This window comes from Otolemur garnettii, unplaced genomic scaffold (assembly GCF_000181295.1).
Source record: "Otolemur garnettii isolate 467f Iridium unplaced genomic scaffold, OtoGar3 scaffold00009, whole genome shotgun sequence".
Taxonomy (NCBI): Eukaryota; Metazoa; Chordata; class Mammalia; order Primates; family Galagidae; genus Otolemur; species Otolemur garnettii.
Window position 1 is genome coordinate 20,546,922 of NW_003852404.1, and position 23,622 is coordinate 20,570,543.

At 36.0% G+C, this 23,622-nt stretch overlaps 1 protein-coding gene across 1 annotated transcript in view; it reads right to left on the reverse strand.

Annotated features, from left to right (window-relative positions):
• LOC100966416 (canalicular multispecific organic anion transporter 1-like) overlaps window positions 1-23,622 on the reverse strand; it is a 75,302-nt gene that overhangs the window by 23,960 nt on the left and 27,720 nt on the right. The window contains exons 7-15 of the mRNA XM_023509769.1: window positions 22,032-22,169; window positions 20,120-20,266; window positions 17,273-17,357; window positions 17,113-17,179; window positions 16,537-16,663; window positions 12,469-12,645; window positions 9,248-9,415; window positions 7,936-8,098; window positions 1,801-1,876 (exon numbers count right to left, since the gene is read on the reverse strand). Coding sequence (XP_023365537.1) covers window positions 1,801-1,876; window positions 7,936-8,098; window positions 9,248-9,415; window positions 12,469-12,645; window positions 16,537-16,663; window positions 17,113-17,179; window positions 17,273-17,357; window positions 20,120-20,266; window positions 22,032-22,169 — 1,148 coding nt within the window. The remainder of the gene's footprint in view (window positions 1-1,800; window positions 1,877-7,935; window positions 8,099-9,247; window positions 9,416-12,468; window positions 12,646-16,536; window positions 16,664-17,112; window positions 17,180-17,272; window positions 17,358-20,119; window positions 20,267-22,031; window positions 22,170-23,622) is intronic.

Consider the following 23,622-nt stretch of genomic DNA (forward strand, 5'->3'; position numbering starts at 1 on the left):
TTGGTATCAAGCCAAAAAATTAATTCTTAATGTAGCTGGACATAAAATGCTGTGAAATCCAACTGTTAAAAGGGAATTAGAGCTTTCTAATGAGACATAACTAACAAAAAAGACCAATAATTTTTTGGACACTGTACAGAAAGGTACTGCTTTTTCAAATTACAGTGTTATTTATTCTTTTTTCACAAAAACACTCCATTTGGTTCTGGGCACCTTGTTGTCAATAACAGGTTTTATCTGAGTCCCTTAAAAGAGGAAATTATGTTATGCTAGTAGAGAAGTTTTGAAAATGAATCTTGTCCTTCAGAAACTCTCAGGGAGATTGGCATAATACTAATCTCCATATTTTTGTATAAAAGATAGAAAAGTAACACATCACAACTATTATCTCTGAGCTGAGCACATATCACATGTGTATGGGAGGATTAAATTAAGAAAGTCTGGCACGAGAGCCATAAGGGGGCAGTCTAGGTACTACAATAACATTTCCAGTTTATTCAGGGAAGATAGTACTCAAGATTTAAGAAAGTAACTAAATAGCATAATATAGATTTAGACAAAAATATAGAAACAGTTCAAAATAGTTCAGTCCTTGTTAGAATACTAATGTCATTAACCTAATTCTTAAATTCCAAAGAAAGGAAATTTCAGAAATTATTTTATCCAATTCCCTTCTTTTTCATCTCGTTCCCCATTAGCAGTTAGCCAGTTTTTCTCATGAATTTATCCAATAGGAAGACTTGTTGTATTCCATACCACTACGTCTAATTGTGAAGAGACTCTAAGCGCTGCAAATCTCTGGCCTGCTTCTATCTTCCTATCTTGCATCTATTGTAATTCTACACTAATTGGAAATAAGTGAGTAATTCTAAGAAAGAGAAAATTAGATCAAAAAGTCAGGAAGATTCTCTTCATGGATTTTTCCCAAATAGGAAAGCAGATTTAAAAAAAAAGAAAGTGAGAATAGAAGATGGCATAGAAAGTAATAAACTTCACTAGCCACGTCTTGGGAAAAATTAAAAAACATTGCTCAAATATAAAATTGAAAAATTATTTATTAACTTATTTGAAATTGCTTATCTAAAAACACAAGAAAAGTTCATCATGGATGGATTTATAGACTGTTGATAAGGTTAGAACCAATTATTGTTTTTATCACACTCCTTAAAAAACAAACTTTCTTCTGGGTTATGTTGATAAGAACATGATATTGAAAGTGCCTCCCAGTGTATTCTTCATAGAAGAAGCAAGTTTCAGAATTCTGGTTCCAGTCTGAGCCTCTAACACTTAGAAATTTTTAGAATACAAGTGTGCAAACACATCTTTATAGAGGCTGGTGTTCTTTTTTCAAGGAGAAAAGGGGAGATTCGTTCCCCCAAAGTGGTTCACAGATAGTTTAAGGGCTTCAATTTAGATGATCAACAGTGATGAACATCCCAGTACTCAAAATTGTCATGTCCAAAGCCTATTTTCACATTATTATCTGTAGAATGTATGAAAGCTGTGGCATGGGGATATTTTTGGCACAAAAACAATCAGATTAGATTTCTGCTACCAGAATTTGGCTAGCAATAGCTGAGAGTTTAGTGAGCATATGTTTCCAAAACTAAGCCTCATTCATCTCATTTATAATTTTAGACATATCCATTTGACTTGTAGTTCAGAACAGGAAACCACTAAGTACATTTATATTCATTATAATGTATGTGTCTTTTTTAGAGAATACATATTAAATGCTTGAAAACAATTACTTAGTCCCTAACCCCAGGAAGCTTGCTGTTATATTATACTAATACTCACCTGTCTTTTTGCCCCAGGATTTGGTCCTTCAGCATAGTTCTGGAGTTGATCACACTGACTTGTTTTACAGCATGAGCTGGAGAAGAAGATGGTGAGTGTTTTTATATGCATATAATCAAACAATTCAGAAAGTAGAGAAAAATGATGAAATATTACACAAATTGAAAGTATTTTTGAATTCTGGATCTCTAGGTAGTTTGGGAGCACTTTTTCCACTATTTCCACTTAACCTAAAATATGTTGAAATGTCTTAGTAAAACTATGAAGCCATAATGAAAAGCCTTGTAATTTTTTTTATATATTAGAAGGATAATAACTTATTTGGGATCTTCCATAGAAGAGTTAACTATTACCCAAGGGAACACAACTCTAGCCTTTAAAAGAAATACGTAATTTCACCAAGCCTTATATACAAATGTGATTGTTGTGAAAATTCATAAGGAAACACAATGGCAAATTCCTCAAATTTGTCTTCTTAGAAATGTCATTAACATTAGCTTCTTTAGTGGCAGGCACTGTTCTAATTCTTTCAATTTTCAAGAACTACCCCTATGAGAAAGGTACTACAGTTATTCTTACCCTTATCTCAGAGATATAAAGATTGAGGCACTGAGAGCTCAAGCACGTCACACAAACCAAGGTCACTAACCTAGACCTAGTAGAGACTGAGGTTCAAGTAATTGTTAGTGAATTTGACGGCAAACACCTCAGAGCTAGAAGATTTTTGTCTTTTTTTTAAAACAATATAATAAACTCCTTGAATTTCAGGTGTTAGATTTCCAAAAGGGAAGGAATTGGATTTGAAGGGTTGGGCACCCCGTGGCCTTAAAACCACACACAGCCTCCTAGGTCCTTAAGTGCAGCCTTTTGGCAGCATCCACCTTTTACAGAACAAATCTTTTTGTTAAAAGGGCGAAGCAGAGAAAGATGGAGCTTTTCTTATCTGCTTTGGTGCTTAGAAAAGAACAATCGTATTATGATTTAAAGAGTACTTACATATGAATTATATAAATAGAGCCCATAAGAGAGTCAATACGACAAAGGGAAGGGGGAAAGTCTCCTACATCTTGCAGGGAAAAAATGTAGAGAGGATAAGTGACTTTCCTGTAATCTGGAATCTACAAAAGAGAGATGGGGTAGGTGGCAGTCAGGTCAGGTGGAACATGTGAAGGGGAAAAGTGCAAGCAAGTAAAAAGAGTAAAGGGGGCCCCAGCCCTGTCTTTTCACATTAAGTCAATATTCTTTCAATGTATAATACTTGTTCCCACATTTAGTACAATGTTTGAGAGCTAAGTTGTTCTCCACCATGAGTCAGGCAGCATGGATCCAAATTCCGATGCTTACCTTGAGCAAGATACTTCATATTGTCTGTCTTAACTTGAGCAAGATAGTTCATATTATTGTAAAATCAGGAAGTTTAGGAAGAATTAAGTAAATACAAAACTCATGAATGTAGTTACTACACAAGACATACTAGCTATCATCACTGTTGATAGTGTGCATAAGAATTAGCTTAGATTAAATCTTCAAGTATGTAAAATTTATCTTTAGTTTTTTTACAGCTTTCTAAACCCCTTTCTCACCCCTAATTTATTATCTTATGTAACACTCCCATAAAGTAAGACTTGAACATTTTTCAGGCTAGATGGAATATTAGAGATCTACTGTAATCTACTATTTAGATCTATCTAAACTTAAATGACACTATAAAAAGTACTTTGGGCTGCTGACTCTCAGTTACCTGTTATCAACTTCAGCAATGAGAACACTTGGGAAAGAGGAAAGAGTGGCTGAGTCATAAGCAGTTTGGGGGGCAAAGTAGAGGAAATAACCTGCGTTGTCCATTTCTATGTTTGCCACTAGCAAAAACTGAGCTAGGTCATGCCCTGTATTTCATAAATGGGGACGAATCAAAGAAGTCATTTCTGTGAAGGCTGAAATAGTGATTACTTGTGAAAACTAGCTTCCAGGCCCCCTGACAATTAGTCCCCTGTTTTTTCCACAATGTTATGCTGACTTTTACTATAATCCCCCCTTATCTGAGATTCTGCTTCCCAAAGTTTCAGGTACCTGCAGTTAACCTTGGTCCTAAAATATTAAAGAGAAAATTCCAGAAAAAATAATTCATAAGTTTTAAATTGTGCACTAGTTTGAGCAGTGAGAGAAATCTTGTACCATTCAGCTCTGGCCTGCCTGGGACATGAATAATCTTTTGTCCAGTGCATCCCCATTTCAGATGTTTCCACCCCTTAGTTACTTTGGAGCCCTCTAGGTGATCAGATCCACTGTTGTGATATCATGGTACTTATGTTGAAGTTACCCTTATTTTACTTCATAGTGGCCTCAGAATGCAAGAATAGTGATGTTAGCCTATCATTATAATTATTCAATTTCATTACTAGTTATTATTGTTAATCTCTTACTGTGTGTCGTTTATAATTTAAACTTTATCATAGGTATATATGTATAGGAAACAAATATAGCACATTTATAATTTGGTGCTATCTGTGGTTTTATACATCCACAAAGGGTTCTGGAACATCATATACCCCTCAGTAAGGGTTGGAGGAATTACTGCACTCCCATTGTACTGTCACATAAGTTAACAAGAATATTTAATGGCAGGATTTTGTATATGTGAAGAAATTTTTAAATAGACTCAACAGCAAATAAAACATGTATTATAAAGTAAATTACAGATTATACCATGCTTTTACAATGGGAAACAGCACCTCTCCTATCTCACTCCCAGCAGGTAATTCCTTTCCCCTAAATCTTAGCAAAAATGCCCTCAAACAGAATTTAATTTTGTTCTATTACTTATGCAAATAAGAAAAAGAAATTCCCCACAGGGACAGGCTTGCACCTAACATCTGTGGAACCAAGGCAACAGTACAATATCTATTAACGTCAACATGCTGTATTTCTAATTATTTTTAAAAGTCATAGCTGGAACTAACAGACTCTTAAATAAGTTCTATTGCTTACTCTGACAAATATGGCTTCGCAACCAGCTGGAAAACAAGGTTAGAGGAGAATGTTTGGATTCCTGAGGCTTCCTCTGGGCTCATGGAGCCCTTAGTGAGGTGGTGCCAATCAAGGCCTGAGAACCCCTTCTCTCCCACCCCAGCCCCATCCTGCACCGTGACAGGCTCTGCACATGTGTGAACACCTCATCACACACATCCATGGTTTGTCCAACACCCACCTTGGGAGAGTAGACCTGAGAATTTGCAGAGGTTAAGAAGCAATGGTGGATACTGTGGGTGGGGAGGGCAAACCCCTTGGCCTCTTAGCCAGAGACCCAGGCAGAGAAGGCCAGACTGGAGACTCTCTGAAGTATGGAGTATAGGACCAGGTTAGGCTGGCCCAGATCTAAAGAAGTGCAAGAACGTTACACCAAATCTTACCCGACTTAATGCTATTGTTACCAGGGTGTTTTATATCACCAAATCCTATGCTTCTTTTCCACTACATGGTGGCTAGAGCAATTACACTATAGGGTGGTGGTTCCTGTGGCTCAAAGGAGTAGGGCACTGGCCCCATATACTGGAGGTGGTGGGTTCAAACCCAGTCCCAGCCAAAAACTGCAAAAAATAAAAATTAAAATAAAAATTAAAATTAATAAAAAAAGAAATTACACTATATTGGGTTAACCTTTTACAGATCTCTATCATCTATCATCTAGCTGGTGTTTGTTGTGAGTAAAGTAATTTTGTGGGGCTGATTTTTAAAGTCCTATACGTTTTTTGAATCCAGTTTTCAAAACTTCAAAATCCCAGAAATAATTTAGTTTCAAAAACATATTTTATTTTATATAAATATGTTTTATATATTTGTTTTATATAAATATAAAAGTAGATATAAATTTTTATCTACTTTTCCATCTTCCAGAATTTTAAAAGACAGAAATACTGAAGTCATTAGAAAAAAATTCAAATTCAACATTTTTCTAATTCTGGCATATTTCTGATGGTAACTTAGAAACATCTTTTATTGTCAGCCCAACTTCAAAAATATTCTTCCTTTTGATCTGTTACAGTAGAGGGCATGTGTAGATAAGAAGTTACATAAACATAAGAAAGGGGGGATTTGTTTCTCAAACAGGGACTTAAACGATAGTAAATTCTACAACTTTCAAAAGATAAAATGCTCATATTTTATGGTAAAACTTACATGCCGCCTGTTTTGGGAGCTATATTTTTCCATAAGAATGTAATCTGTATTTCACATTTCCTTTAAAATAAATGGCCAAGAAAAGGAGACATTGGTTCATAGGAAGCCAAGGTGGGTGGATTCCCTCCCCTGAGCTCAGAGGTTTGAGACCAGCCTGAGTCAGAGTGAGATACTATCTCTACCAAAAATAAATAAATAAATAAATAAAACTAAAAAAGCCAGACATTGTGGCAGGTGCCTATAGTCCCAGCTACTTTGGAGGCTGAGGCAAGAGAATAATTTAAGCCCAAGAGTTGGAGGTTACTGTGAGCTATGATGCCCTAGCACTCCACTGGGGGCCACAAAGTGAGACTCTGTTTCTTTTTTTTTTGGCCAGGGCCGGGTTTGAACCTGCCACTTCTGGTATGTGGGACCAGTGCCCTACTCCTTGAGCCACAGGTGCCGCCCAGTGACTCTGTTTCAATAAAATAAATAAATAAAAAAAGAAAAAGAAAAAGAAAATTAAAAACTAAATCTGTTTCAATAAAATAAATAAATAAACAAAAAAAAAAAGAAAAAGAAAATTAAAAACTAAATCATCCTGTTAACTGCCGAAGAGACACACTTCTATATTCACCTGTTTCACAAACATTTACTGAGCGCCTGTTATGGTTCTAGGAGGAGGCTTCGTAAGTGCTCGAGATAGAGACAATGGCAGCGTCCAAGCTCTGTCTCGTCCTAGGAGACACTCCTAGATATCTCTTTCCTACATGGGAAGCACAAATTATTATTAACAATTAACCTGTGTGAGAGGGCAAGGAATCATTTCCAAAGTTGCTAGTCCCGGAGAAAAGAGGAGGTGCTTCCTTTACTAGGAACGGTTACTGTCACCTGAGGATGCATTGGGTATTTTTGGAGGTATCTACAAATAGAATGTTTATAAGAAAGGAGTGGCAATAAGGAATAAAAAACAGTAGTAGACAACTAATGTGTGTGGCCTTAGGTTCCAGAAAGAAACAGATCACCAAAATGAGTTTGTTCTTAGGATGTCCTGGCATTGAAGTAATCAGTTGCACTGAGCTTGGTATAGACTAATTTCACATTCTTATGACCTTCCCACCCAGGTATGGTATAAAGTAAGTTACCAGTTCCTGTAGAAAATACTGAGACATAGATCTACGTTTCTCCTTTTACCCTGACATTATGAAATGGTTCACTGGTTTTAGAGTAAATTCACAAAGTGTTCTGGAAAGGTGTGAGAAAATGCTGTGATGTAGTAGTGTTCTACCTGAGAGGCCTCTCTCTCTGTGAAGAGAGGATGGCGCAGCATCCAACTCTCAGAGCAGAAAAGGAACAATCTCTGTGGAATACTAAGATAATACTGGGTTTTAAACATCCTTGTGTCCTACAGATCAGGTAAAGTCAAAACCATTTTATTTATTTGAAAATGTCTATGAATCTTAATTTAAACTTCAAGAACTATGATAATAAAAATTAATAAATAAAACCAATTGTTAATTATTTTAATTTGGGCACTTACTTTCCCCTTTGCCTTTTCCCCAGGCATGTTTTCCTGTTTCTTTTCTTCAACTCACTCTATGTAACTTAGATGTTTAAAATAGTTATTGTAATATTTACTGCTCATGGATTTATGTTCCAGCTTCTTCATTTAAAAGTAGGTAGAATGTTTAGATCCATTATATTCTAGGCCTAGAATAGAGTTTAAAAATCATCTGCTCTCTTATTTCATAGATGAAGAAACATATCTGCGGCATTTGAAACTTAAAAAAAAATCATAAATGAGCTAGATTTTTAGCTGATGCCCTGCAATGCAATTGTTTCTTTCCTGTAGAAAGGTAGATACCCAGCCTTGGCTTAAGCAGGATGAATGAGAATTTATAGCAAGAGGTAAGGCAGTTAGAGGACTTCCAAAATGGGTAGGCATAATGTATCCAGGTTTGTTTTTCTTTGTGTCCTTACTTTTTTCATGTTCACGGAAGACCTGAAGCAAATTAGTGAGGCTTTTGGTCTTAGAGAGCAGCTCCTGGTAGGTTCCCATTTGCGCAATCCTCCCATTCTCCATTACAACAATAAGATCCGTTTGTGGCAGAAGTGTGAGGTTGTTTGTCACTAAAATGCGAGTCTGTAAAAGAAAGTGTTTTATTCTGTAGGTTACAAAAGATGACACAAATAATCCGTTGTAAAGAAAGTTGCAATCCTTTTTTTTAAATCTTTACTCTTTGTGTAATGCTGGGCACGTGCCAGTGTAAGGCAGCATCTGTATGTTTCACAAAGAATGACAAATGTCCTGAGGGTAGAGGAAAAAACAGTTTGTAAATGTGATTGTAAACCTGGCTTCAGGTATTTGTCATTCATTAGAAATGAGTTAATTTTGTAGTAAATTCAAGATAGGTCCACCTAATTCTTGCTTATTTTTTAGAATTATAGGGTTCCATTACAAAAGTGTTTGATCCAAGTTGTAATTTATAATCTTTATTTTTAACTCATTCATATTATTTTATAAATGCAATAGACATTTGTAATCTTAGATTCATCTCAATAAGTGAAGACAAGTGGATATTGTTTACCGAGGCATATATTTTATAACTGTATACACTAATTTTTTCCAGAGGGCTCAGTATGGGTAAATTCATAAACATAAAGGAGTGTGGCTTCTTTGTCAGACTATTAAAAAATCTCTGCTGTTCTTAAGTTGAGCAGCCAATATCAAGTCAATTTGTTCCCTAATTCCTTCAAATATAAAAGAGGAATAATGATAATACTTAGCTCAGAGATTTGCTGTAAGACCTAAAGGAACTACTTTAACATATTGACTATGGCATGTGCTCAGTAAATATTAATTCCTATCTTCATGACCCCTTTGTAAAGCAGTTGAACCCTTATTACTGCTATATGAACAATAGCAAATTTTAAGTAATCAATAAGATGATTCTACTTTTTTAGAAAGCAGTGTGCCTCGAATATAATTTTCAAAAAGATCAGCTAAATTATAAACAACTCGTTATGACACATAAGTCATCCGAGGGTATGGTATCAGTCAATGAGGTAATAATCATATAAATTTTAACCGGAGTAAACTTATAGGTAAAACTTTACAAAATATTCATAGAAAATTTTCTGTAAATAAGCAATATCAGCATCCCATTTTTAATGTGAAATTTGACTACTTAGCTTAAACAAATGAAAACAATGGACTTTTAGGTACAATGCTAGGCAGATTGTCCCTCCCTCCCCCGACCCTCCAACAAAGCAAAAATGATACTTTGGCTACCTTGTCTCTCAAAAGGCCTAAGGACCCTATTACTTTTTCAAAAAGCTGCTTTCCAACATGAACGTCCACGGCAGATAAGGGATCGTCCAGGAGGTAGATGTCAGCCCCACTGTAGACAGCTCTGGCCAGACTGACTCGATGCTTCTGGCCCCCACTTAGAGTCACACCCTGAAAATGGAACAGGAGAAAAACAAGACAGGTGGAGAGTAAGGAGCGTTTGTAAACATCAAAGCACAGGTGGTGGTTCCATTCAAATGCTACCCACACTTCATAGCAGGCAGAGAAAACAACCTGAAATGAATGCTCACACTTCTCTTTATTCATGATTTCCTGGACCTACTGCCTTTCCACCTCGTAGCACTATTAACTTGTACAGATTAGCAGATATATCTGCTTTTTCTTAACTGCTTCCTGTCAAAACAAGATGCTAACAATTAAGGAGAAAAGAATTTCCAAATCCCAAATTCTGAAAAGTCATGCCTGTGGAATATGAAACAAGAATTTTGGCTGCCAACCATACACTGACACTGACACTTGTGATTATTTTTAAATTGACACATAGGAAATTGAGAATAATAGCTAAATTACCGAAGCAGTAATAAACATGTCTTATCTTCTCCTGTAGAAAGGCTAGTACAAGTCTTGTTGGCAAAAGTACAGCACTAAGAAGCAAGAATAGGGAATATTCATCACTCCATGTGGGAATTAAAGTTGATATGTACAGCCATGTATGGAGAATTATGGGTCCAGGCTCAATGTGCTTGATTTATTTTTTATTTAATGTTTACAGATCTGGCTTAAAAGCTCTCAGTGCAGCACAGAACTTAGCCAATGACCTACAATTGTAAAATACCATTGCTTCTTTGTGCTTTTCATCCTCTTCCTACTCAACAAACATCTCCTGAGTATGACTATATTCCTGGTGCTATACTAGTACTTGGGATTCAAAGATAAGTGAGGCAAAGTCTATGTCATGAGGAGGTCCCAGTGTACAGTTTAGCAAAGGAGAGAGGCATGGATATGTTTGTGTGTGATATGTATACAAATCAATAAAGAAATGGGATGTGTGTGTGTGTGTGATCATAATAGCATCCAACTCATAGGTTTGTTGAGAGCATTCAATAAGATGAGGATAAAAATATTTAGGAAAATTCTCAAACCCAGAATGGGCACTATCAACATTAGCTATTATGACCCAATTATTCTTCTCTCCAATCCATTCTCTGACTTATCATCATTATTCTGGTAATTACATCATTATCTTGCTTCGGTACCCATATATCTCTCTTTTTATCACTTATGAGCAATAGCAAATTTCTTAGCAGGAATCTAAGATACTTACGTTTTGACGTTGTTAACTCATCTTTTCTACCACTGTCCTAATTCTCTCAGGTGACTGTGGTTTGCCAGCGAGGCTCACCTGTCATACTTCCCTTTCATACTGGGCAGAGGCTGTTTGTTCACTTTGCTTGGTAGACCACATCCTTCCTTTTTAACTTAAGGGCTAGTCACACTAAAAAGTTCTCTCCAAGAGCAACCTTTCCCTCAATGTCCCAAGTGAAGTGACCATTCTACTGGTCTTGTGGTGCTTTGTTTATTCCTCCATGGATATTGGCTAGATTTCGCATAGCCACGTCAGTCTCTCTTACTAGCCTCTGAGCTCCTACCTGGGTCATCGTTGTATTCCCAGTACCTAGTGTTTGACTCCAGGTGACTGAAGAATATTGGTAAAGATAATTGATTAACATCATTGACAAAGGTCCACTAGACTACAAAGCTGCTAAAGGCAGGGTAATAGCTCTCTTGGTCACCACTGACTGTGTAGCCCATAGCAGAACAAAGGCATGTAAGAATGCCAGAGGAAAAGATGAGTACAAGTGAGGAAAACTTTAAATTCATTGTCTTTTCTGCGTCATAAATAGCTGTAAACAGATTTCCTCTTTGAAACATTCAATTACATGTTTAAAATTCAGGGTCAAATTAAGATAAATGTAATTATTAAATGAAGAATGTACTAATGGCAATGGCACTTAATGCCTATATTGCATGGTATATCTCTACTTCCCAGTTTAGATTTCATACCCCCTAAAATTCCTTATAGTTAAATCTAATAAAATCAGATATTTCATATTTTTAGATATTGGATTTACTGGCATCTTATTCAATCTATATTAACAAGTGAAGGAGAAGTCATAATTCCGCCATTTAGCTAAGGCGCCATTTTGTTTTGGGACAGTGAAGGTGTTAGGAAAAAGACCCGGGCTAAGAAAAATCTATACAATACCACTGAGAAAATAAATATGCAAAGTAAGAGACTATTAAGGAAGTAGGTTGGGTTACCAGGTAAATTCTGACTCACTTTAGATTTGTATACATTTCTGCTTTCTATGATTTTGTTATATGATATGAATTATTTGTCAGTTTATAGAATGAGGCTATGTTATAACACAAAGTCGGGGCAAACTGCCTATCAGTTTTACACTCACTCTCCTTTCAGGATTGCACCTAAGGAAGGACCATTCATCTTCACAGCACACCGGAATCTTAGGCAGAGGCTGCTTGGTACTCATGTTTAATTGATGGAGATTTTAGTCACAAGTTGGGAATTATCTCTGGGGGTTCCTACTTCAGCTCAGGATATCCTCTTATTATTATTTTTTTAAATCCATAACACTGAGCAGAGGAATACCTATTCATTAACTCAATGAAAATAAAATGGAACGAAGAGAGAGATGATTTGGAAGCAGGTCCTTCTTAAGCAGGAAGGAGAAGCGTGACATGGGCACATTAATCACAGAATCATCTCAAAGTCTTCTTAGCATCTAGTCGTGGGGCCACCACTAAAGCCTGGTGTTCTTTTGCTCCTGTTCCAGCCTTGACTTTGTGTGCAAGAGATGCAGGAGCAAACAAATCTATTATTCACAGTTGGGAGAGTGAATAGCATCGTGCCAGCAAGCAAACAGAAATGGTGATGACCTAATGGCTGGGCTTGCATTCCCCCACATGAATACTGACAACAGAATTTCTTACTGATTTTTAATCCGTTTTCCAAATAGTCTGTTATATAAAATTATTTGTCTTTAATACTATATCTCTTTCATAAGGATAGTGTAGCAAAGTTGTACAGCTCCTTGAGACCTGAGTAAAAAGACTAGAAACATTTGATGAGAGCAGCTGAATGGAATTTCATTCCTGCACATGATAAATTGTATTCTCCTTACTCTTTCTCCAATCTCAGTTTGATCTCCATTTGGTAACTGCTCCAAATCGGGAAGGAGAGCACAGGCTTCCAACACTCGCTCATAAAACTGCTTCTGCATGATGGAGCCAAAGAGAATGTTTTCTTGCAAACTGCAATTCTGAATCCAGGCCTGCTGAGAAACATAAGCCACAGAGCCCTAAAAGAGAAAGAGTAAGAGAAAGAAAAATTCTTAACGAGAGAAAAGGAGAAGCTGCGCGTGCACTCACTGTACTGAAGGCACGTGTTTAGTCTCTGGATTTGCCTTCTTTAGTATTGAAATAGAATTTTTAATTAAAAAACTCTAGATCTCTTTGTGAGCCTGGATTGTTTTTTCATATGTTGAACCAAAACATATTGAAATCGACTGAATTCAAAAGTGGACAAAAATGAAAACAAAAGAAGTATAGATCATGATATACTATTCAAATCTTAGAAACGATTATACGAGTTTCCTTCAAATAAGTGAATTTGTGCTTTTTATTTACTTTCACTATAGCATCTATCAGATTTATCTAAGTCTGGCAGAGTTCTCTGGAAGCAGGTGCTGAGTGTGTCAGTTTACTGGGGCTGCAATAACCTTTGGGTGGGTGGCAAAAATAGAAGAAATTTATTTTCTTATAATTCTGAAGTCTGAAATGAGGGCATCAGCAGGGCTGATTTTGTCTGAGGCCTGTCTTCTTGGCTTGTAGATGTCTGTCAGCTCCTCGTGCTTCACGTGGTTTCCCTCTGTGTGCTCTTCTGTGTCCTAATTTCCTTTTCTCTTAAAAACACCATATAGGGCTGGGCCCTATTCTCATGAGCTTATTTTAACTTAACTCTATAAAGACCTTATCTTCAAATACAGTTACAGTCTGAGGTACTGGGGATTAGAACTTAATATATAAAATTTGAGGGGACACAATTCAGTCTATAGCATTGAGACAGAGTTTGGGGTGCAGGTTATTTATTGGGGATCAATAAAGGAAAGGAGGAAGGAAGTTTAGGTAGAAGGAAGAGTAATACTGTGATGCAGACCCAACCAAGCTTGGCCATCCCTCCAGAGAGCCATGGAAGAATATCACCCATCAGAATTGTCTTGTGTTAGGCTCAACAAAAGTGGGACCCCGGCTGTTTTCTTCAACCAAAGCCAATCTTGAAGAAGGTGACTTGCTGGTGATTGTACTGCTATAGTTGGGTGGCAAGTCCTTAAAAGAAGGGGGATCTGGGTGGCATGTCCTGTATCCTCTATATTAATCACTGTTCTCAAATTCATTGTTTGATAATTTTCTGGCTTGAAATGATTACCCAATCTATGACAGTCAGCTGCATAAACTATCCTCTTAACTAACCCTTCTTTTCCTGAGAAGAACCTATGGTACTTTAACCAGAGCCCTACTTCTCCATATGCCCCATAGACTACACCCAAATATTGAATGAGGAGGATGTTCCCTACTGCACACTGTGTAACAATACCAGACATTTAAAGTACTTCCTGATGTAGGCATGTATGTAAGTATTATTAGCCCTTTGATTTGAATTCTTTAAAGATCAAAGATTAACTTTTCATTCTTCTTTGTAGAGTATGTAAGACACAGAATGGCTTCTGATCAAAACCAATATAATTCTGATCTGACCTGGTCTTGAACACAAAAGTAATTGCTCTTGAATTGCCTTGTGAAGTGAAGGCATATTAAATCAGCCCATAGATGATACATATTTTGAATACTAGCTACACATTAAGCAAGTTAAGCAGAACAGAGAATGAACACAGGCAGAAAGACTGAAGAATATGATATACAATGTAAATGATACACAACATAAAGCAGAAACTAAATACTGCCTTGAGAGTGATAGCCTTGTATTGGTATTATCTGAGTTGAAAAAAAGCTGATCAATATTCACAGACATGTATATGTTTCTTTTGTTATTGTTATTACAATTATTATTTGCCTCTCGCATGCCAGTGAAAATATGTTTTTGTTGCATTCTTAACAATGAAATGACAATAGAAGTGTTGCTAGTTCAAAAATGCTCTCCAAATCTATGCTGTCCTATCACAGATCACTGATTACTGAACACTCTTTACAACTAGTGTCTAGTCTGAGCCCTTGATATTAAGAGCAAGAGGTCCTTAGAGAAAGCTTAGAGAAAATTGGCAGTTATAGAATGTAAACACTTACACTCTATAAACTATAGCTCAAAAAATGATCATCTGAAACATTGAAAAACAGGAAGATGTGCACACAAACACTTAAAAAACTCTAAATGTTAAGTTGGTCGTGCCGTTATAATGATGACATAACTAGGGATAACCAGGAAGATGTAATCTCTGGATCAAATATATTTGGGAAAACAAATAAAGTGTGATACTTCAAATCCTGCCACTGATCTAGCAAAACCTTTCCTGAAGGTCAAAGTGATAGAGACAGTTAATGTCTTCTGACTTATACAGCTATAATTTTAACACAAAGAAAGGGTGTTCTATCTGTTTTTTGCCATTAGCAATGAAATTGTTGTGGTTCCTTTTATTCCTATGAACACTTTCTTAGTCATAAACAGTCAAAGATATAAAAAATGATCCCTAAATCTTACCATGAGAGCCTCAGCAGTCAGAATGAAGATGATGATAAACATGAATATTCATAGGCAGCCAGCAGACGCGCTGCCAGGAACTAGGCGAGGTCTTTGCACATTATCTTACTCAATCCTCACCCCAGCCTTTTCAGCTCATCACCATTATTAAGGCATCAAGGGATATCTAGAACTGACATCATTTTTATCTTTACAGATTCCTAATTATTTTTCAAGATCAAATAAAAGGCTATCTCCTTTCTGAATCATTTTCTGACTACTCAAAGCAAAATCTGTATTTTATACTTGAATTTTTTATGCATGATTTAAACATTTCTCACAATTGATCTTGATATTCTTTCATTCGATTATGAAAGGAGAGGAGCATATTTAACGCGTGTTTGTTTTTCTTTGGCTAAATATTAGGCACATAGTAAGTGTTCGATAATTGCTTGGTGAAAGTAGCTGAAAAAATTAAGTGAAAATAAAAAAAATGCTATGACGCTTATTAGGTTTTTAAAGGATACTCGCTGGTCTAGGGAAAGTTACAGTCATCTTCAGTGTTAGAGAAAGGGCTGATTGCAATCATTATGAATACCATAAAGATACAAAGATGGCATATTTTAGGTTAAAAAGTAGTGGTTTTCATTAAGTGATTAAGTGTAATCTCATCGGAAAAAGTTATAGGAATCATATACGTGTATTTGATCCTAAACTAGGTATCAGTAATGCTGAAAAAAAGTCACAAAAGGATTGGGATCCGGAAAGATATAAGGATATGAGGAAAAATACATCCTAAGAAAAGAAGAAGGAAGTTAGAGTTGATTTTTCCCAAAAAGTTGGGTAAGAGAAACTGTTGCACCTACTTAGAGCTTCTTAACTTTGTCACTAGTGAGGAGGATGGATTGGGCTCTAAGGAAAAACTCACTGGGTAGCCTAGTGGTTCAAAAAGGAAGCATGTTTGGATTATGAACTTGTTGAACTTTTATTCTTATTAATATTTAAAAATAGGACAATTAACCAACAGTAGACTTCCCCCACAGTCCAAAGGCTGATTCTTAAATATAAGTCATTAATACTATTATTTTTCTGAGGTTTTTTGAAGGTCAAAGATCCTACCTGTGAGCAGTTCTGAGACTTCTTAGAAATGAAATGGCTGTAATTAACGAGGGAACCTTGCTGAATGACAGTTGGAAACCCAATGAAATTACAATATAAATCACATTTATTTCTCTATAATTGGTTGCAATTCAGTTAATAGCATCAAACAAGTACCATAAGCATTCATAAATGATTTGCCGAAGCATTTGGCAGACAGAATTCTAATCCATCTGGAGTTAATCGATTCTATGGAATGGAAATGTTTGTTACAAACTAGAAATGCCCACTAAATTCTTGCATCTTCAGTTTAATTTGATCCATTCTTATTGGCAGGAATGATGAGCGTCTATAGCCACTTACAGTAGGAAATCTTGAAGGAACATATTGTCGTTTTTACCTGTCTTTGGGCAACTCCTGTAAGCTTCTCCATTTCTCCCAGCATGGCAGAGAGCAAAGATGATTTTCCAGACCCAACTTGCCCTACAATAGCCAGCAAAGCTCCTTCTGGAATCTTGATATTCAAGCTGTGTGACAACGAGAGGAGAGAGATGACAGTGGACATTTTTGTTACGGTTGTTCTTAATGTATGTTCCTAGGTAAGTCACTGTACACAGCCGTGAGTGTCATCCCTGAAATTGTGGCTTTTCACATTTTTCTACAAACACGTAGCCTCCAAAATGCAAACAAATGCCCAACCTGGTGCTGCAGAGAGAAGAAATGAAAATCTTTTTCATTTACCGTCACTCGGTGCCAGGAACTAAGCTAGGTCTTTGCGCGTGACCTTGCTCAGTCCTCAGCTGGCGACAGTAAAATCACCAGGAAAACAAAAGATACAGGGAGAGGCTTAAAATAAAAAAAAGTCTCACTAATGTAAATATATGCAGCTTCTTTAAGAATTCAAAAAATAAAAATAAGAAATATTATCGATCCCAATATTAAAATTAAAAAAAAATTTCCCTAATTCACAACTTACTCTTTTAGTACTGGAATCCCTGTTTTATCCCAGGAGAAAGATGCCTTTGTGAACCCAATGGCATAATCTAGGAAGCAGAAAAAATACAAAGATGCGTTTTAGAAGCAATTACCTTCAACCCAGAAGTGAAATACATACATATTGAGGGCAAAGGGCGGACCTCCTATGTAGTTTGTTTCAGTGTTTTGAGGAAGCAGCTCCTCAGCATTGAGAAAGTCTTCCAGACGACTCAAAGATAGTCTTGTCTATGAAAATAAACACAGATGGAATTTATTGGAAGTTCAAGGAGAAGGTATTTGAGCTTTTAAACACGTGTTAAAAGCATCACATTAAGAGTTCTATGCCCTCTGTTGGTTATTATAAGTAAAAAAAAAAAAAAAAAAGAAAGAAAGAAAAAAATGAAAGAGTGTGATGTAAAAAATGGCTTAATTTGTTTTTACTGTTCTAACTGTTCTATTATGTTCTGATTAAAACGTTTTATCAAAACCGAAGATGTTAATATAAAGACATGTAACAGGTGTAGTTGAAATTGTTTTACTGTTATAAATAAGTTTATCCCTAAAGAGAAAGAGCAGGTTTTTTTTTTTTTTCTTTCTTTTTTTTTTTTTTGCAATTTTTGGCTAGGGTTGGGTTTGAACCCACCACCTCTGGCACATGGGGCCGGTGCCCTACTCCTTTGAGCCACAGGTGCTGCCCAAGAAAGAACAGTTTTAAGATCAAAACTAATGTCATCTAAGCTAGGAACTATGAGAAGAAACAAAAATTCCTTGTTATACTAGAAAAACCATAATAACTGCTTAGTTGATAATTATAGGAAGATTAGTTTTTACAGCTTTAGTGAGGTATACAAGACAAAAATTGCCTATATTTAAGGTATACAATGTGTCTTGATGTATATTTTGAAACAATGTTTACAAACAATTAACATGTCATCATCTGACATAGTTATCTTTTTTCCTTGTATGTGGTGAGAATATTTAACATTTACTCTCTTAGGTATTTTTAAGTATACTATTATTACTAACCACAGGCGCCATGATGTGTATTAAGTGTCCTGAACTTACTCACAACTGAAATTCGTGCTCTTTGATCAACATCTCCCCATTTCCTCTCACTTCCTGGCTACTCTTTTCCCCGTTTTTATGGATTTAGACATTTTTAGATTCCCTATGTAAGTATTTTTCTTTCTCTGTCTGAATTACGTCACTTAGTTTAATATTCTGCCATGTGGTCACACATGGTGGGATATCCTTTATGGAGGCTGAAACGTTGTGCGTTTACATTTTCTTTATTCCCTTATCTGTTAATGGACACAGGTTAATTTTATATGCTGGCTGCTGAATAACATTGTAGTGAACATCAGAAAACATATATCTTTTCAAGATAGTGAATGTAGTACCATTGTGTGTATATACCCAGAAGTGGGACTGCTGGATCAGATAGCACTGCTATTTTGAATTTTTTGAGGAACACTCATACTTTTTCAGACTGTACAATTTACATTTACCGACAGTATATAAAAGCTCCCAGGTTCCCTTCTCTTCATATCCTTGCCAACACTTGTGATCTTTTGACTTCTTGATAATAGCCATCTTATTAGCAGGTACCAAGTGATATATCACTGTGATTGAGAAGGATTAGGTTTTAAAAGCAATTTTGAGATTGAGGAATGAATTCTGCTCTTAGTGATAAACAGAATTATGATTTTGGTAAGGAAAATATTCACTTAAAATAGCTATGAAATGTTTAACTACTATTAGGATAAATAAAATCACATTTATTTTCCTGAAACTGACTTATAAGAAAGTTCTAGTACATTTTTATTTACTTTGAACTGGGAGATTTTTATTGTTAACAGAAAAGATGTAATTAGGTGACAGGTTTTTTTATCAAGTGTGTCACTCATATTAGTACAAGTTTTTCTTTCTTTCTTTCTTTTATGTTTAGGAAAATTGTCCTTGTTAGTTATTAAGTGAAGGCAGCAGTATATCAGTAGGAGTTGGAAAACACTTCGAGAAACCAGAGCTTTACCTGGATTCTAATTAAAACAAACAAACAAAAAACCCACAAACCATTACTCTCGTAACTGACATCTTTGGGAGAAGTGCTCTGTGAAAACATGTGTTAAAAGCATCACATCAAAAGTTCTTCTACGCCCTCTGTTGGTTATTATAAGTAAAAAAAGAGAAAAAAAATGATAGTGATGTAACAAAATGGCTTAATTTGTTTTTATTGTTCAATTATGTTACTCCTTAAATAATAATAAGAAAACAAAGACAAAGATCTTAGATCAAAAAGCTGAATCATAAGCAGAGACTCACTTTGCTTATGAATCCTTGAGGAAAAGGACTCAATGGAGAATGCCCAGACAACTGTTATAAAACCTGCCATCGGGGAAATTTAACTTGGTAGGTCTCAGGACAAAAGCATCAAGGAAATAACTTTTTTGGATTCCCTGTGGTTTCACAGCCATCTGATCATTGTATATAGTATCTCCAGGGATTGGAGATTACAGCTCTTAGCAGGCTGCACCAGGCATGTCACAGGAGGTTTGCTGGTAGTCTGATTTTATCAAGGCCCTGTTCTCCCTGCTTATTTATTCAATAGAGATGAAATGCTGCTGAAGTCTGGGGAAATATGCAATTCAGTTCTGGACAAATGGCCTAATTATAAATGTTCAGCTGGAAACAGAAAATGAATCCTGTGATGGCATAGCTGCTATCACCAACTTTTAAAAAACGAAGTAAAAAGAAAAAAATAGAACTTAACACGCAAAGTGACAGAATATATGGAAATATTTAAAAGATACATGGATGGGAAAAAAGCATAAGCATGGAAGACAGGATTCCTTCCATTCTGTGATGTTCTTTATTACTCATTAACTCAGGGCAGCATTAAGTAACCACGGAAGGTAAAATAAGTAAAGAACAAAGGCAAAGAAAGATCCGAAACACAGATAGATTTCCTCAAAGGAACGATCCTTAGTTTAAGGAAACTTCGTATGTACCTGGACCACTGTTGAGATCACCCCTGGCAATTCAAACAGAGGAATCCTTAAAATATTAAACAAAGACACAGATGTAAACACTTTTGTGGCGGTTAAAATATTTTCTTCATCCAGTAATAAATAAACCCTAAAGGTCACCAGAGACACCTAAAAAAATAGAGAGATGGTATTTACTTCAAATATTGACGGATAATAATGAGGTACAGTCCTCCACATTAGAAAAGAATCTTAATATTATTGTTTTAGTTACTGAGATTCAGTATTCTTATTGAAGGACATAAAATATATGTTCAGCATGGACCATAAAATTGTGGACAATAACATCCTTGAGATATGTGGTGCAACTCTTTTCTGTAAGATGCGTCATAATTTTACTGGAGTTAGTATTCCCATTTAAATTGTGTATCAGTTCATTTTTCTTTAAAATGCAGAAGTTTTAGGTACACTTATTTTCAAGTAGTGTGTGCAGACATTCTAACTTACACATAATAATTATGCTTTCCTTGTGTCATATTAACTGAAGTAGATAGGAATACATCCCGGCTTATACGAGTCATACTTGGTCTTATAAGTTTCATTTAAACGCATGGGAGTATATTGACTATCGTGTAACTGGCTTAAGCAAACGCTTCTTGGACATTTTTACCAAAGTGTTCCAAATGCAGATATTGATTTTTCTTCAAAAATACTCAAAGTTTGGTTAGATGAAAAAAATAATAACATTTTAAATTATAAAGGGAGACATAGACGATTTCCTGTGATCTCATCATTTCCTGGAGTGCCAATATTGATTAGAAATGACACTGTAGTTATATGTGGCTGGTCTATCCTTTAGCTTTTGCCCTTGCTTCATATTCTAAGGCAATTCATACTCTAAACAGCATGGGATTCCCGATGTCCACATGGTGCAATAGAAAGAGAGTAAGCTTATTTCATATCAATTTATCTCTAAATCCTAATTCTTTAACTTTGAAGATATTTTCAAACTAGTTTGTCCCTCGTGAAATGAGAAAAATAATGCCTTATTATTGTAAGAATGAAATGAGACAATGTAGATAACTTGTCTGATATGCAGTGAAAACACTCAGTAAATGTTATTTCCCTTTCCAATTCAACGTAAGGCAGACTTGAGCACTGCTTAAAAGGAATTTATTACTATGCAGCCCTAAAAAAAGATGGAGACTTTACCTCCTTCATGTTTATATGGATGGAATTAGAAAATGTTCTTCTTAGCAAAGTATCTCAAGAATGGAAGAAAAAGTATCCAATGTACACAACCTGACTTTGAAACTAATTCATAGCTTTCATAGGATGTCATAACCTAATTATAGCCTTAGAATATGGGAAGGGGGTGGGAGGGGGGATGAGGGGGATGGATGAGGGGAGGGAGGGTGATTGGTGGGGTCACCTCTATGGTTTATCTTACAAGGGTACAAGTGAATCTTTCTAAAAGCAGAGTATGAACGCTTTAAGTCAATAACTAAGAAAATGACATGAAGGTTATGTTAACCAGTTTGATGAGAGTATTTCAAAATGTATATGAAAACAGCACACTGTACTCCATGATTGCATTAATGTACACAGTTATGCTATTAAATTTTAGAGCTGGAATTAAACTCTGAAAGGCAGAGTATATTTTTAAGAAGTACATATGCATATTTTCAATCTGTGAGAAATTTACAAAGAAGAAAAATCTTATTATATACAAAATATACACAGCAATAAAAACATACATATTTCCTCTCCTTTAAAACTTTGTTCTCTCATCTACATAAATAAATACATATATTTCATGAAAATTTCAATTCATATATAGAAAGCTTCACTTTGTATACCTTAATCCCAGATCACTGGGAAGTGAATCTGTAGATCAAATTTGAAAATCAAAACAGGAAATATTATAGATACTCACCAAGAATGGAATGCAAGTTAACGCCATCCTAGAGAATATGGTAAGATACCCAGCTGATTTTTTAAATTCCAATTCCTGATCTCGAATTTCCATAATCTTATTTTGATAGAAGGGTTCCCAAGCATAAAGCTTGAGAATCTGTAAAAAAGTCAGACAATGATTATTTGGCAGTCCATACTGTAGAAGAAAAAATACATAAATATATACCACACCCACACACGGGAAGGTAAAAAATGATGGTGCCCTCATAAATAGGAGTAAACCGCTTCTACTGTAAGTCAAAATATTTCCTTGAATTACAGATTTGGGGGCTGGGGGTTAGGACGGGGAAGGAATCATCCTTCTCCAGCCTTATGTCCTTCGAATCCCCCAGTAACTTACTTCTGAGCTGGACTCTGGTAACATTCTAGCTCCAGGCACAGCTCCATAGCAGTTTCTGCCTAGCCCAATTCTGTCCCAGGTCCTACTAGTCCAATCCCCCATCACCATCTACTTCCCATTTCTTCCTAGCTAAGCTTTCCCCCTGGCTTCCCAATTTCTTCCAGACAGATGCTTTGGGACTTCAAACCATTTTCTGAAAGGTGCTTGATGTTTTGAGATTGTGAACTGTTGTTTGAGCAAAACAAAACAAGACAAAACAAAACCTCAGCGAGCAGGGTCACCCGCTGGCTACCACACGTAGTTTAGAATGAGATATAGACTCTATTCAACTTCCTGCTCTATTGACTGGACTATGGTGGCCAGTTGTTTGGTCAAGTAATAGTTTAGATGTGGCTGTGAGGTATTTCTTTGATGTAATTAACATTTAAACCAGCAAATTCTGAATTAAGCTGATTTACCATCTGTAATACAGATGAGCTTTGTCAGATCAGGCGAAGGTCTTAAGAGGAAAGATGGAGGGCCCCTATGGAGGAAGTAATTTTGCCTCTAGACTCAAGGCTGCAGCATCAATTCCTGCAGAATCAATTCCTGCAGACTCTCCCGTTGGCAAGAACAGAGTCTGAATCCTGCTACTTTCATACTTGCCAGCCCCCTCAATCAGATGAGCCAATTCTTTAAAATAAATCTCTCTCCCACATCTTAATATACTCTCACTGTCTCTGTAAACTTAGTCCTGAGGCTTAACTGCTGTGTGTCTCTGTTTCCTAATTTTTTTTTTTTTTTTTTTTGCAGTTTTTGGCTGGGGCTGGGTTTGAACCTGTCATATGGGGCCAACACCCTACTCCTTTGAGCCACAGCCACCACCCTATGGGAATGAGAAATATTTTTCTTGGCAATTATATGAAAAATAGCTATAAAATGATAAGTATAGCATTTCAAACATAAACAATTTGATACATAATAGAAATTATCGGTATTACCCAAGAGATAATTATGACACATGTTATCAAACCCCAAGGATGCCAACTGTTTGCACTTTTAAACTATCCTAATCACCATTTGGACCTCTACCAATTTCCTGGTCTGTTCCCCGATAAGACTACTACTATTTCAAATCTTGGACTTAACTCAGATCTTGAAGAAACGTTCTGCTATTTTACAGACAATGTATGCCCTGCTAATTTTGTTTTCTGAATATTTAAAATCTATA